Genomic DNA, 12,503 nt, shown 5'->3' with positions numbered 1-12,503 from the left:
TTTGAGTGTGTTGAATACTAAGAAAAGTTTGATACTTGATAATTGTTTTGAGATATGGAGGTGATAATATTAGAGTCATGCTAGTTGAGTAGTTGTGAATTTAAAGAATACTTGTGTTAAAGTTTGTGATTCCCGTAGCATGCACGTATGGTGAACCGTTATGTGATGAAGTCGGAGCATGATTTATTTGTTGATTGTCTTCCTTATGAGTGGCGGTCGGGGACGAGCGATGGTCTTTTCCTACCAATCTATCCCCCTAGGAGCATGCGCGTAATACTTTACTTTGATAACTTCTAGATTTTTGCAATAAGTATATGAGTTCTTTATGACTAATGTTGAGTCCATGGATTATACGCACTCTCACCCTTCCACCTTTGCTAGCCTCTCTAATACCGTGCACCTTTCGCCGGTATCATACACCTACCATATACCTTCCTCAAAACAGCCACCATACCTACCTATCATGGCATTTCCATAGCCATTCCGAGATATATTGCCATGCAACTTTCCACTGTTTCGTTTATCATGACACATTCATCATTGTCATATTGCATATCCCGGTACACCGCCGGAGGCATTCATAGAGTCATATTTTGTTCTAAGTATCGAGTTGTAATTGTTGAGTTGTAAGAAAAATAAAAGTGTGATGATCATCATTTTTAGAGCATTGTCCCAAGTGAGGAAAGAATGATGGAGACTATGATTCCCCATAAGTTGGGATGAGACTCCGGACGAAAAATAAATAAAAGAGGCCAAAGAAGACCAAATGAAAAGAGACCGATGAAAAAAATAAAAAAAATGAGAGAAAAAGAGAGAAGGGACAATGTTACTATCCTTTTACCACACTTGTGCTTCAAAGTAGCACCATGATCTTCATAATAGAGAGTCTCTCATGTTATCACTTTCATATACTAGTGGGAATCTTTCATTATAGAACTTGGCTTGTATATTCCAATGATGGGCTTCCTCAAATTGCCCTAGGTCTTCATGAGCAAGCAAGTTGGATGCACGCCCACTTAGTTTCTTTTTGAGCTTTCATATACTTATAGCTCTAGTGCATCCGTTGCATGGCAATCCCTACTCACTCACATTGATATCTATTGATGGGCATCTCCATGGCCCGTTGATACGCCTAGTTGATGTGAGACTATCTTCCCCTCTTTTTGTCTTCTCCATAACCACCATTCTATTCCACCTATAGTGCTATATCCATGGCTCACGCTCATGTATTGCGTGAAGATTGAAAAAGTTTTGAAAAAGTTAGAGTATGAAACAATTGCTTGGCTTGTCATCGGGGTTGTGCATGATTTAAATACTTTGTGTGGTGAAGATAGAGCATAGCCAGACTATATGATTTTGTAGGGATAACTTTCTTTGGCCATGATATTTTGAGAAGACATAATTGCTTTGTTAGTATGCTTGAAGTATTATTATTTTTATGTCAATATAAACATTTGTCTTGAATCTTTTGAATCTGAATATTCATATCACAATTAAGAAGATTTGCATTGAAATTATGCCAAGTAGCACTCCGCATCAAAAATTCTCTTTTTATCATTTACCTACTCGAGGACGAGCAGGAATTAAGCTTGGGGATGCCTGATACGTCTCCAACGTATCTATAATTTTTGATTGCTCCATGCTATATTATCTACTGTTTTGGACTATATTGGGCTTTATTTTCCACTTTTATATTATTTTTGGGACTAACCTATTAACCGGAGGCCCAGCCCAGAATTGCTGTTTTTTTGCCTATTTCAGTATTTCAGAGAAACAGAATATCAAACGGAGTCCAAACGGAATGAAACCTTCGGGGAACGTGATTTTCACACCGAACGTGATCCAGGAGACTTGGACCCTACGCCAAGGCATCAGAGAGGCGGTCACGAGGGTGGGGGCGCGCCCCCCTGCCTCGTGGGCCCCTCGGTGCTCCACCGATGTACTCCTCCCTCCTATATATACCTACGTAGCCCCAAACGATCAAAACAGGAGCCAAAAACCTAATTCCACCGCCGTAACTTTCTGTATCCACGAGATCCCATCTTGGGGCCTGTTCCGGAGCTCCGCCGGAGAGGGCCGTCATCACGGAGGGCTTCTACATCATCATAGCCTCTCCGATGAAGTGTGAGTAGTTTACCTCAGACCTTCGGGTCCATAATTAGTAGCTAGATGGCTTCTTCTCTCTTTTTGGATCTCAATACAAAGTTCTCCCCCTCTCTCGTGGAGATCTATTCGATGTAATCTTCTTTTTGCGGTGTGTTTGTTGAGACCGATGAATTGTGGGTTTATGATCAAGTCTATCTATGAATAATATTTGAATCTTCTCTGAATTCTTTTATGTATGATTGGTTATCTTTGCAAGTCTCTTCAAATTATCCGTTTGGTTTGGCCAACTAGATTGGTAGTTCTTGCCATGGGAGAAGTGCTTAGTTTTGGGTTCGATCTTGCGGTGTCCTTTCCCAGTGACAGAAGGGGCAGCAAGGCACGTATTGCATCGTTGCCATCGAGGATAACAAGATGGGGTTTATTTCATATTGCATGAATTTATCTCTCTACATCATGTCATCTTGCTTAAGGCATTATTCTGTTTTTAATTTAATACTCTAGATGCATGCTGGATAGCAGTCAACGAGTGGAGTAATAGTAGTAGGTGCAGAATCATTTCGGTCTACTTGTCACGGACGTGATGCCTATAGACATGATCATGCCTAGATATTTTCATAACTATGCTCAATTCTGTCAATTGCTCAACAGTAATTTGTTCACCCACCCTAGAATACTTATGCTCTTGAGAGAATCCACTAGTGAAACCTATGGCCCCCGGGTCTATTCTCATCATATCAATCTCCATCACTTTAATCTTGCTTTGCTTTTTTACTTTGCCTTTACTTTTTACTTTGCATCTCTATACCAAAAATATTATATCTATCTGATCTCACTCTCGTAAGTGACCGTGAAGGGATTGACAACCCCTAATCGCGTTGGTTGCGAGTAGCTATCGTTTTGTGCAGGTACGAGGGGCTTGAGTGTGGCCTCCTACTGGATTGATACCTTGGTTCTCAAAAACTGAGGGAAATACTTACGCTACTCTGCTGCATCATCCCTTCCTCTTCAGGGAAATCCAACGCAAGATCAAGACGTAGCAATAGGCAGTCAGAGAAGAGGGGTGATGCTGGTCATATGGGGGTGAAGTTCTTGCTACCCCAGGTTCGGTAAATATTGGCGATGATGATGTTCGTTCGACCCACAAGAGGCTTATGGGATCAGATGGTGTTGTAATGGTGCGAGGGCAACCAATGCCGAACCTTGCGGGTAGGGTACCGAGCACAATGCTTATGCTGGAGGGAGGAGGTGCAGCAGGGGTGAATGAAGCAACTCCTTCTTCTTCTACTCCTGGCAAGGTGCCCACTGTGAAGAGAAGGAAGCAGGGGGAAGAGGGTAATGAAGGGGACACAACTATGACGAATGAGGCGGCCTCCCTCGAGGAGGACCGCCGGGCGCAATGAATGTCCTAAGTTGGAACTGCCGGGGAGGGGGGAATTCCCGGACAGTTCGCGAGTTAGCGACTATCTCACGGTCGCATTCCCCCACGATGTTGTTCTCGTGTGAGACTAGACAAAAGGCTAAGAAGATGAGGAGAATCCGAAACCGTATTGGACCGAAGGGTTTTTCGGAGTTGATAGTAATGGTATGAGCGGAGGTTTGGCCTTTTTCTGGCACGAATCTTATGAGGTGGAAATACTGGATAAGGAGGAATGGTACATTGACGCCCTAGTGCGTAAGCAAGAGGGTGCAGACAGATGGAGGATAACATGTGTAAATGGAGAACCGTGTGTTGAAAACAGGTATCTCATGTGGGAAAAACTTCAGTGTTTGAAGAATACAAGTGATCTTCCATGGCTCGTAGTGGGCGATTTTAACGAAGCTATGTGGGACTTTGAACATTTTTCTGCTACACCAAGGGGAGAACCACAGATGATCGCTTTTAGAGATGCTCTGGAAGTGTGTGAACTTGTAGATCTCGGTTTTGTTGGCGTGCCATATACTTATGACAACAAAAGAGGGGGGGTCGAATAATGTATAAGTGCGGCTGGATAGGGCCGTAGTAACGAATACTTGGAGGAACATTTTTGCTTTTTCTTTGGTCCTCCACGTGCCTTCCCCATGCTCAGATCACGTGGTGCTGGTGTCGAAGGGCGTCGCTGATACAGGACCGATTGGTGGAAGGAGCCGACGATATGAAATGTTCTGGGAAAGGGATTCTACATTACCTGATGTTGTGAAAGAGGCATGGGAGGCGGTTGGTGCGGTCGAGAACCTAGCCCAGTCGCGACTGGCGCTCTCCAAAACAATGGTGACCCTGTGTTCTTGGAGCAAGAAGTTCGGCAATGTTACACGTGAACTTGCTAAGTCGCGGTCCTAGTTGGAAGAATTGATGCACATGAATGTCTATAGCCACGACATCAGGAGGGTGACAGATAAGATGAATGAACTGCTCTATCAAGAGGAAATGATCTAGTTGCAAAGATCCAGAATAACTTGGTTGAAGGAAGGTAACAGAAACACTAAATATTTCCAGAGCAAGGCTGTATGGAGGGCAAGGAAGAATAAGATAAGAGAGTTGACTGATAGTATTGGTGTGGTTCATACAGATCTTGGAACCATGTGAAGGATGGCAAATGAATACTTCCAACATATATTTGCAGCCGACCCGTCTCTTGATGCTGCACCTATCCTAAATTTACTAGAATCCAAGGTAACAGAAGCGGATAATATCAAGCTTTGTGCACCCTTTTCTGACAAGGAGATTTCCGATGTGTTGTTCCAAATTGGCCCTCTCAAGGCACCAGGACCGGACGGTTTTCCGGCCAGGTTTTTTCAGCGAAATTGGGGCACTCTCAAGGAGGGTGTCTTGGCAGCAGTAAGGGAGTTTTTTCGCACTAATATTATGCCTGAAGGGGTAAACTCAACATCCATTGTGCTCATTACAAAAATGTCCAATCCTTCCAAGATAACTGATTATAGGCCTATAAGTCTTTGTAATGTCATTTATAAGGTTATTTCAAAGTGTATGGTAAACAGGTTGCGACCTCTCTTGGATGACCTTGTTTCTCAGGAGCAGAGTGCCTTCATACCTGGGAGAATGATTACTGATAACGCTCTTGTCACCTTCGAGTGTATTCACTACATCAAGCAGGAGAAGGACCCGACAAAGAGTTTTTGTGCGTATAAGTTGGATCTATCCAAGGCTTATGATAGAGTGGATTGGGTCTTCTTGAGGCAGGTGATGCAAAAGATGTGTTTCTCTCAGCGATGGGTGGACTGGATAATGGCTTGTGTCACGTCGGTGAGATATTCTGTCAAATTCAACGGAACCCTCTTGGATTCATTTGTGCCGTCGCGTGGTCTTCGGTAAGGTGACCCTCTTTCACCGTTCCTATTTCTGTTTGTGGCGGATGGATTGTCAGCAATTTTAAAGAATAAGGTGTTGTTGAGGGAAATTACACCGGCGAGAGTTTGTAGGAGAGCCCCGGGCATATGACACTTGTTGTTTGGCGATGACACGTTGCTGTTTTTTGAGGCATCTAGAACCCAGGCAGAAAGGGTGAAAGATGCTCTAGACCTTTATGGGAGTGCTACAGGTCAAAGTCTCAATTATACTAAATGCTCTATGTTCTTTGGGGAGGCTTGTCCGAATACAGTGAAAGAGGAAGTGTGGGACGCACTACAGGTCACTTCTCTTCTCTTCGAGGAAAAGTACTTAGGGCTGCCCACTCCGGAAGGCCGCATGTCCAAAGGCCATTTTCAGAATCTTCAAACTAGCCTCACAAAGCGGTTGATCCAGTGGGGGGATGGACTCTTGGCTCAGCCGGGCAGAGAAGTGTTGATCAAGAGCGTTGCTCAAGCCTTGCCCACGTACATTATGGGTATTTTTAAACTCCCGTTCTCAGTGTGCGATGATCTTACACAGATGGTAAGGACCTTTTATTGGGGTTCGGCAGAAGGTAAACGGAAGGTAGATTGGAGAGGGTGGGATCATTTGTTGCAACCGAAAGATAGAGGAGGTTTGGGGTTCCGTGATTTCAGAATGTTTAATCAAGCTCTCTTGGCTCGCCAGGCCTGGAGATTGTTAACCAAACCGGAAAGTTTATGTGCCCAAGTTCTTAAGGCAAGGTACTATCTGAATGGTAGGTTGGAAGACACTGTATTTGTAGGAAACGCTTCTTCGTCGTGGCAAGCTATTTGTCATGGGCTGGAGTTGTTGAAAAAGGGGCTGGTGTGGAGGGTGGGGAATGGGAGAAGCATTCGTGTGTGGCGTGACAACTGGATACCTAGACCCTTCTCCTACAAGCCAATCTCCCCCCAAGGAAGGTGCCGTATTCGCTTTGTCTCTAACTTGCTAAATGATAATGGCTCTTGGAACTATGGGCTTCTTTCTAGGTATTTTCTGGCAGCCGATGTGCATGAAATATTGAAGATCCGAGCTTCTCCCAGGCTGGTTGAGGATGTTTTGGCTTGGGGACCGGAGAAGAGGGGTATTTTCTCTGTCAAATCTGCTTATTCGTTGGCGTTTGATCTTGAACATCATGAAGCAGCAGCCTCATCGAGCTCTTCCCAGTCTGGAAGTAGAGCTTGCTGGAGCTTTATATGGAAGGTTGGGCTCCTCCTACAGTTCGGACCTTTGCGTGGCGTCTAGCAACTGATTCTCTCCCAACTTGGCAGAGGAAACACCGAATTTGTCTTGAAATAGTGAGCATTTGTCCGGTTTGCGGGGTTGAAGAAGAAGACAACTACCACCCATTCATTAGATGCCAACTTGCTCGTGACCTATATCTAGCCATGGCGAAAGTGTGGCAACTTCCAGACTTACATACGATATTGAATAATGGCAAGGAGTGGTTGTTGCATGTCCTGTCTCCTCTGAATGAGGTTGGTCGGTTGATGGTGCTGCTGATTTTTTGGAGGAGTTGGTTCGTCAGAAATGAGTTGGTTCATAATAAGACGGCCCCGTCTATGGAAGCTTCTATTCGTTTCTTTCGATCCTATCTGGATTCCCTCGTTGGCATCAAACTAAATACTGAAGCGGACCCAACAAAAGGCAAAACTTGTATCGTCTATGATATGCCGGCGCCAGCAAGGCACGCTCATGTACCGAAGACAGAGGGTTGGAAACCTCCATCGTCTGGTTGGTTGAAGTTGAATACGGATGGCTCGTTTGAGTCTTCAGAGAGGGCAGGAGCCGGAATGATTCTGCGAGATCACCGCGGTTCTATTAACTTCTCAGCATGTCGAGCACTGTTCTCTTGTAGGGATGCGTTGGAAGCCGAACTTTGCGCATGCATGGAGGGGCTTTCGCTTGCCATTCAACGCACTGAGCAGCCGGTAACTATGGAGCTGGACTCTCTGGAAGCAGTAACATTGATTTCAAGCGCGGACGTTGATTGGTCGGTGTATGCTTCCATGGTGCAGGAGATCAAGCACTTAAGGTCCCTTAGACAAACTTGTATTACTCATGTTTCCAGATTTCATAATAGGGCTAGTGATTGCTTAGCTCGTTTTGCTCTATCCCAAGGTAGAACTATGACTTGGTTGGGGTCAGGCCCAGATGAGGTGGTGCTGATTGTCGCTGATGAGTGTAACGACAGTATAATTAAGTAATACAAGCTGTTTTCCCGCAAAAAAAATTAAAAAATTGCTGCAATAATGGAGGAAAGTCCAGAGAAAAAATTGAAGCTAGAGACGAACACTATAAAGCATCTTTTTTCAGGGAAAAATAATGATGTATTTTATCTATGTTGTAATTTTTAGTTTTATCAACGACTTTTGTTGTTTATATGTTTATTTCAATGTCTTTGTTCTGATGTGTTCTATTTCAACAAGCAATAACCATTTGTTCCCCGCAAAATAAAAGAAGCAACAACTACTCCCTCCGTTCCTAAATATAAGTCTTTTTAGATATTCCAATACAAACTACATATGAATGTATATAGACATATTTTGGAATGTAGATTCACTCATTTTGCTTTGTATGTAGTCCGCACTGAAATCTCTAAAAGACTTATATTTAGGAACGGAGGGAGTATTTGCTAAAAAAATGTTTCGCCAATGGTAAACACACCCTCTACATTAATTCGTTGAACGGAATATATTATGCATGGTCCAAATAGCAAGCTAGCAGGCCATGGGATAACATTCTTGTGCATTATATTTACTATTATGAGAATAAAAACATTTTGCTCCCCCAAGTATTTTGAAATTCTAAGATTCGTTCTCAAACCTATATTTGATATTTTGTTTACCAAATTTCCAAAATCTGTGTAGATTTGGTCGTCCTTTGCCTTGCTAAACCATTTTAGACCATGACATTTCAGAGAAAAATCAGAAATTATATGAAAAGCAAAAAAACCATGAAAATTACTAAATTTTTAGGAAAATGCATATAATTCAAAAATATATAACAGGAAAACATATATTTTGATAATAATTCAAAATGGTCCGTGTTAGATGTTTGTTTTTGTTTGATTCCTAATATTCCCGTAAATTTCATTCGATAACATTCTAAATTTCATAAAACAAACTGGTATCCAGCCTTTTCTTTTTGGTAAACAACAGAAAGAGAGGGGTGATGTTTGTCCAATGAGAAACAACATTCATGTCAACTACGAGGTATATATGGTGAATTTGTAAATCTTAAAATGTGTCGGTTCGGTCTCTCGAGGGTGCTCATTGAGATAGGGTGTGTGCATGTATTGTATACGAGCATCTTGATTTGCATGTGTTTCTTAAAAAATGATTTTCCCTTTTTATATTTTGATTGTATCAGTCGTACATGTGTGTCTCATGTTGTTACATAAACTATTACAAATTTATAGTATCACTTTGATGCTTCATTGTACTCCCTCCATTTCAAAATAATTGTGTTTATAATTTTGTAAATAAGTTAGTGGTTGATAATTTTTTTCTCAATATCAGAGGGGCGAAAGTACCTGTCAGATAATAATTATTATAGACGTGACGTGAAACTCGTTTGAAATATCCTCCTTCACACACACACAGTCGCGCCAACTAAAAGCTAAGGTGCATATATGTAAACAATCAAAGGTGCGTACGTATTGTATAGTTAATTCAGTAGTGGATGAAGCGAGTACCTAACGCATTATTTTTTTGACGATTCTTCCCAACTTGGCCACCGATACCCGATCAATTGTTGCGTGTTGGTATCTAATTAGAACCATGCGTTTAACGGCGTCCTTGTGACTTATGGAGACTGAACGGAACGGTGAAATAATGACAGATCAGCATTAACCGGAGATAATTACTGTGCATCTAACGGTGTCCTTCCAGTGGAGAAAGAACTTCGCAACAAGGTGAGCAACGCGCGCCCATCATGCACGACAACGAAGGAAGGCGAGCTGAGGCGTGAGGGAGAAATGGAAGCATGCATATCAAGAGCGAGGAGTCGGTCACCTGTCGGCGTCGACGGTGCAGTCGGGCGTCCGGGCGGAGCAGTCCGGCCCTTCGAAGCAGGTGTTGCACTCGCACCCGGGCCGCCCGTCCTCGCCGACGATGCCATCCAGAAACACGCGGCCGTGGCCGGAGCATCCAGCTTTGGCCACGGACTCGGCCTCCCTGGCCGCCCGTAGCGCCCAGCTCAGCGCGCCGCCGCCGCCGCCGCCGTTGTTGGCCTTGCTGAGAAGTGGGGACGGCGCCGGCGGGGCGGAGAGGAAGTGGTGCACGAGGAAGAGGGCGTTGAGGAGCAGCGATGAGTAGAGGGGGACATGGAGCCCGAGCCGTGCAGCTGTTGGAAAGGCGGACTCCATTGTTTTGTTTGGCTGTGTTCCAGCCGGGACCCGGGGTGACAGGCAGGTTTATAGCGTGCGCGCCCGTGGGGCGTGTGGCCCAGCTTTAATATGGGCTTGATTTTCACCCCCTCCCTCATTTTCTCAATAATTTTAAGTAGTTCAGTACCCAACGCCTTCTTAAGTATTTTCAGATTCAGATTTGATATCGAGGTAGGTAAGCGACTAAGCGCCCCTACCATTTCTAGGCCTAATGTGTAAGCAGTCAACGACTTATATTTTCAGATTCAGATCTGCTATGAAGCTAGCTAAGCGCTTCTGTTATTTCTAAAGACTTGACTCATATGTATGCAGTCAACAGGATTTGTTATAGGCATGCACATAATTTCGGATTCAGATCTGGTATAAAGCTAGCTAAGGCAACTCCAACGCGGACCCCCAAAACGACACGATAGCTGATGCGGAAGTCAGCCATCTAACCATGCTTACATATAATTTCAAAACAAATCTAAATAATAATAATTTTGTATTGGAGATGTTGATAGTTTTCTTCAATATACTTCTACGGATGAGGTAACGCAAATGTTCACGTGAGACTCAATCGTGCTTGTGCGGACGAGGCATGGAAGGAGTTGTTTCCTTTTGCTCGAGTGTTGCTTCTTGCATCTTCATGCTCAAATCACCTACCCGTTCTAGTGCAATTGGTTCCTGAAGTAAATAACCAGCGACGTCGGGCTTGACCTCGGTATGAAATAATGTGGGAGAGAGATCCCTCACTCCCGGAGGTGGTAGCACATGTGTGGGCAACTAAAACATCCACATGGTGACCTGGGTACTGTTGCGCCGTCCTTAAAGGAGTTGATGTATGATCGAAAAGAATGGACCAGGAACAAGTTTGGTAATGTGTTGAAAGAGATCGAGAAATTAAGGGGTGAGTTGGACGTGCTTCAAAAGGGGAGTGCTGACCATGCAACTATCCGTAATAAAATGTTTCAACTTGATGAGCTCCTTTATCGGGAGGAGATGATGTAGCTTCAATGTTCCCGTGTGACTTGGTTGAAGGAGGGTGAGAGGAACACAAAGTGAAGGAAATATGCCTTAGAGGCAATAATAAAGTTATTGTTTATTTCCTTATTTCATGATAAATGTTTATTATTCATGATAGAATTGTATTAACCGGAAATATAATACATGTGTGAATACATAGACAAACATAGTGTCACTAGTATGCCTCTACTTGACTAGCTCGTTAACCAAAGATGGTTAAGTTTCCTAACCATAGATATGAGTTGTCATTTGATTAACGGGATCACATCATTAGGAGAATGATATGATTGACTTGACGCATTCCGTTAGCTTAGCACTGGATCGTTTAGTATGTTGCTATTGCTTTCTTCATGACTTATACATGTTCCTATGACTATGAGATTATGCAACTCCCGTTTACCGGAGGAACAATTTGTGTGCTACCAAACGTCACAACGTAACTGGATGATTATAAAGATACTCTACAGGTGTCTCCGAAGGTACTTGTTGAGTTGGCGTATTTCGAGATTAGGATTTGTCACTCCGATCGTCGGAGAGGTATCTCTGGGCCCACTCGGTAATGCACATCACTATAAGCTTTGCAAGCATTGTAACTAATGAGTTGGTTACGGGATGATGTATTACGGAACGAGTAAAGAGACATGCCGGTAACGAGATTGAACTAGGTATTGAGATACCGACGATCGAATCTCGGGCAAGTAACATACCGATGACAAAGGGAACAACGTATGTTGTTACGCGGTTTGACCGATAAAGATCTTCATAGAATATGTAGGAGCCAATATGGGCATCCAGGTTCCGCTATTGGTTATTGACCAGAGAAAGTGTCTCGGTCATGTCTACATAGTTCTCGAACCCGTAGGGTCCGCATGCTTAACATTCGTTGATGATATAGTATTTATGAGTTATGTATGTTGGTAACCGAACGTTGTTCGGAGTTCCGGATAAAATCACGGACATGACGAGGAACTCCGGAATGGTCCGGAGATAAAGTTTGATATATAGGATAATAGTGTTTGGTCTCCAGAAGGGTTCCGGAATTCACCGAAAGGGGTTCCGGATGTTTTCCGAAATGTTTGGGTACGAGAACACTTTATTTGGGCCAAAGGGGAAAGCCCACAAGGTTTTTGGAAAGCGCAAAAGGAAGTTTTGCGGAGTCCAGGGTCCCTGGCGTCTGGGTCCAGACGCCGGGAACCCTGGCGTCTGGCCCTGGAGTCCGAGAAGGACTCCTGCCTTTCGGGTGAAACCGACTTTGTGAAGGCTTTTACTCCAAGTTTGGACCCGAAGGCTCAACATATAAATAGAGGGGTAGAGTTAGCACCCAAGACACATCAAGAAAGACCAAGCCGTGTGCCGGCAACCCCGTCCTCTCTAGTTTATCCTCCGTCATAGTTTTTGTAGTACTTAGGCGAAGCCCTGCGGAGATTGTTCTTCACCAACATCGTCACCACGCCGTCGTGCTGCCGGAACTCATCTACTACTTCACCCCTCTTACTGGATCGAGAAGGCGAGGACGTCATCGAGCTGAACGTGTCACTACTAGGAAAAGGGCTATAGATGGAATTGACACTAATGACGCACCAGACATGTGATGCGCCATTACTATATACTAATGGCGCACCATCTGTTCGTGCGCCATTAGTATGGAAGACACTA

At 43.9% G+C, this 12,503-nt stretch overlaps 1 protein-coding gene across 1 annotated transcript in view; it reads right to left on the bottom strand.

Moving 5' to 3' along the window:
* Nucleotides 1-9,848, bottom strand: part of LOC119268612 (tryptophan aminotransferase-related protein 3-like) — a 37,566-nt gene extending 27,718 nt beyond the window's left edge. Inside the window, exon 1 of the mRNA XM_037550277.1 lies at nucleotides 9,469-9,848. Coding sequence (XP_037406174.1) covers nucleotides 9,469-9,821 — 353 coding nt within the window. The 5' untranslated portion in view covers nucleotides 9,822-9,848. The remainder of the gene's footprint in view (nucleotides 1-9,468) is intronic.
* Nucleotides 9,849-12,503: the final 2,655 nt, after the last annotated feature.

This window comes from Triticum dicoccoides, chromosome 3A (assembly GCF_002162155.2).
Source record: "Triticum dicoccoides isolate Atlit2015 ecotype Zavitan chromosome 3A, WEW_v2.0, whole genome shotgun sequence".
NCBI lineage: Eukaryota > Viridiplantae > Streptophyta > Magnoliopsida > Poales > Poaceae > Triticum > Triticum dicoccoides.
The sequence above is the reverse complement of the archived record's forward strand: the minus strand, read 5'-3'. Positions and strand labels throughout refer to the sequence as shown.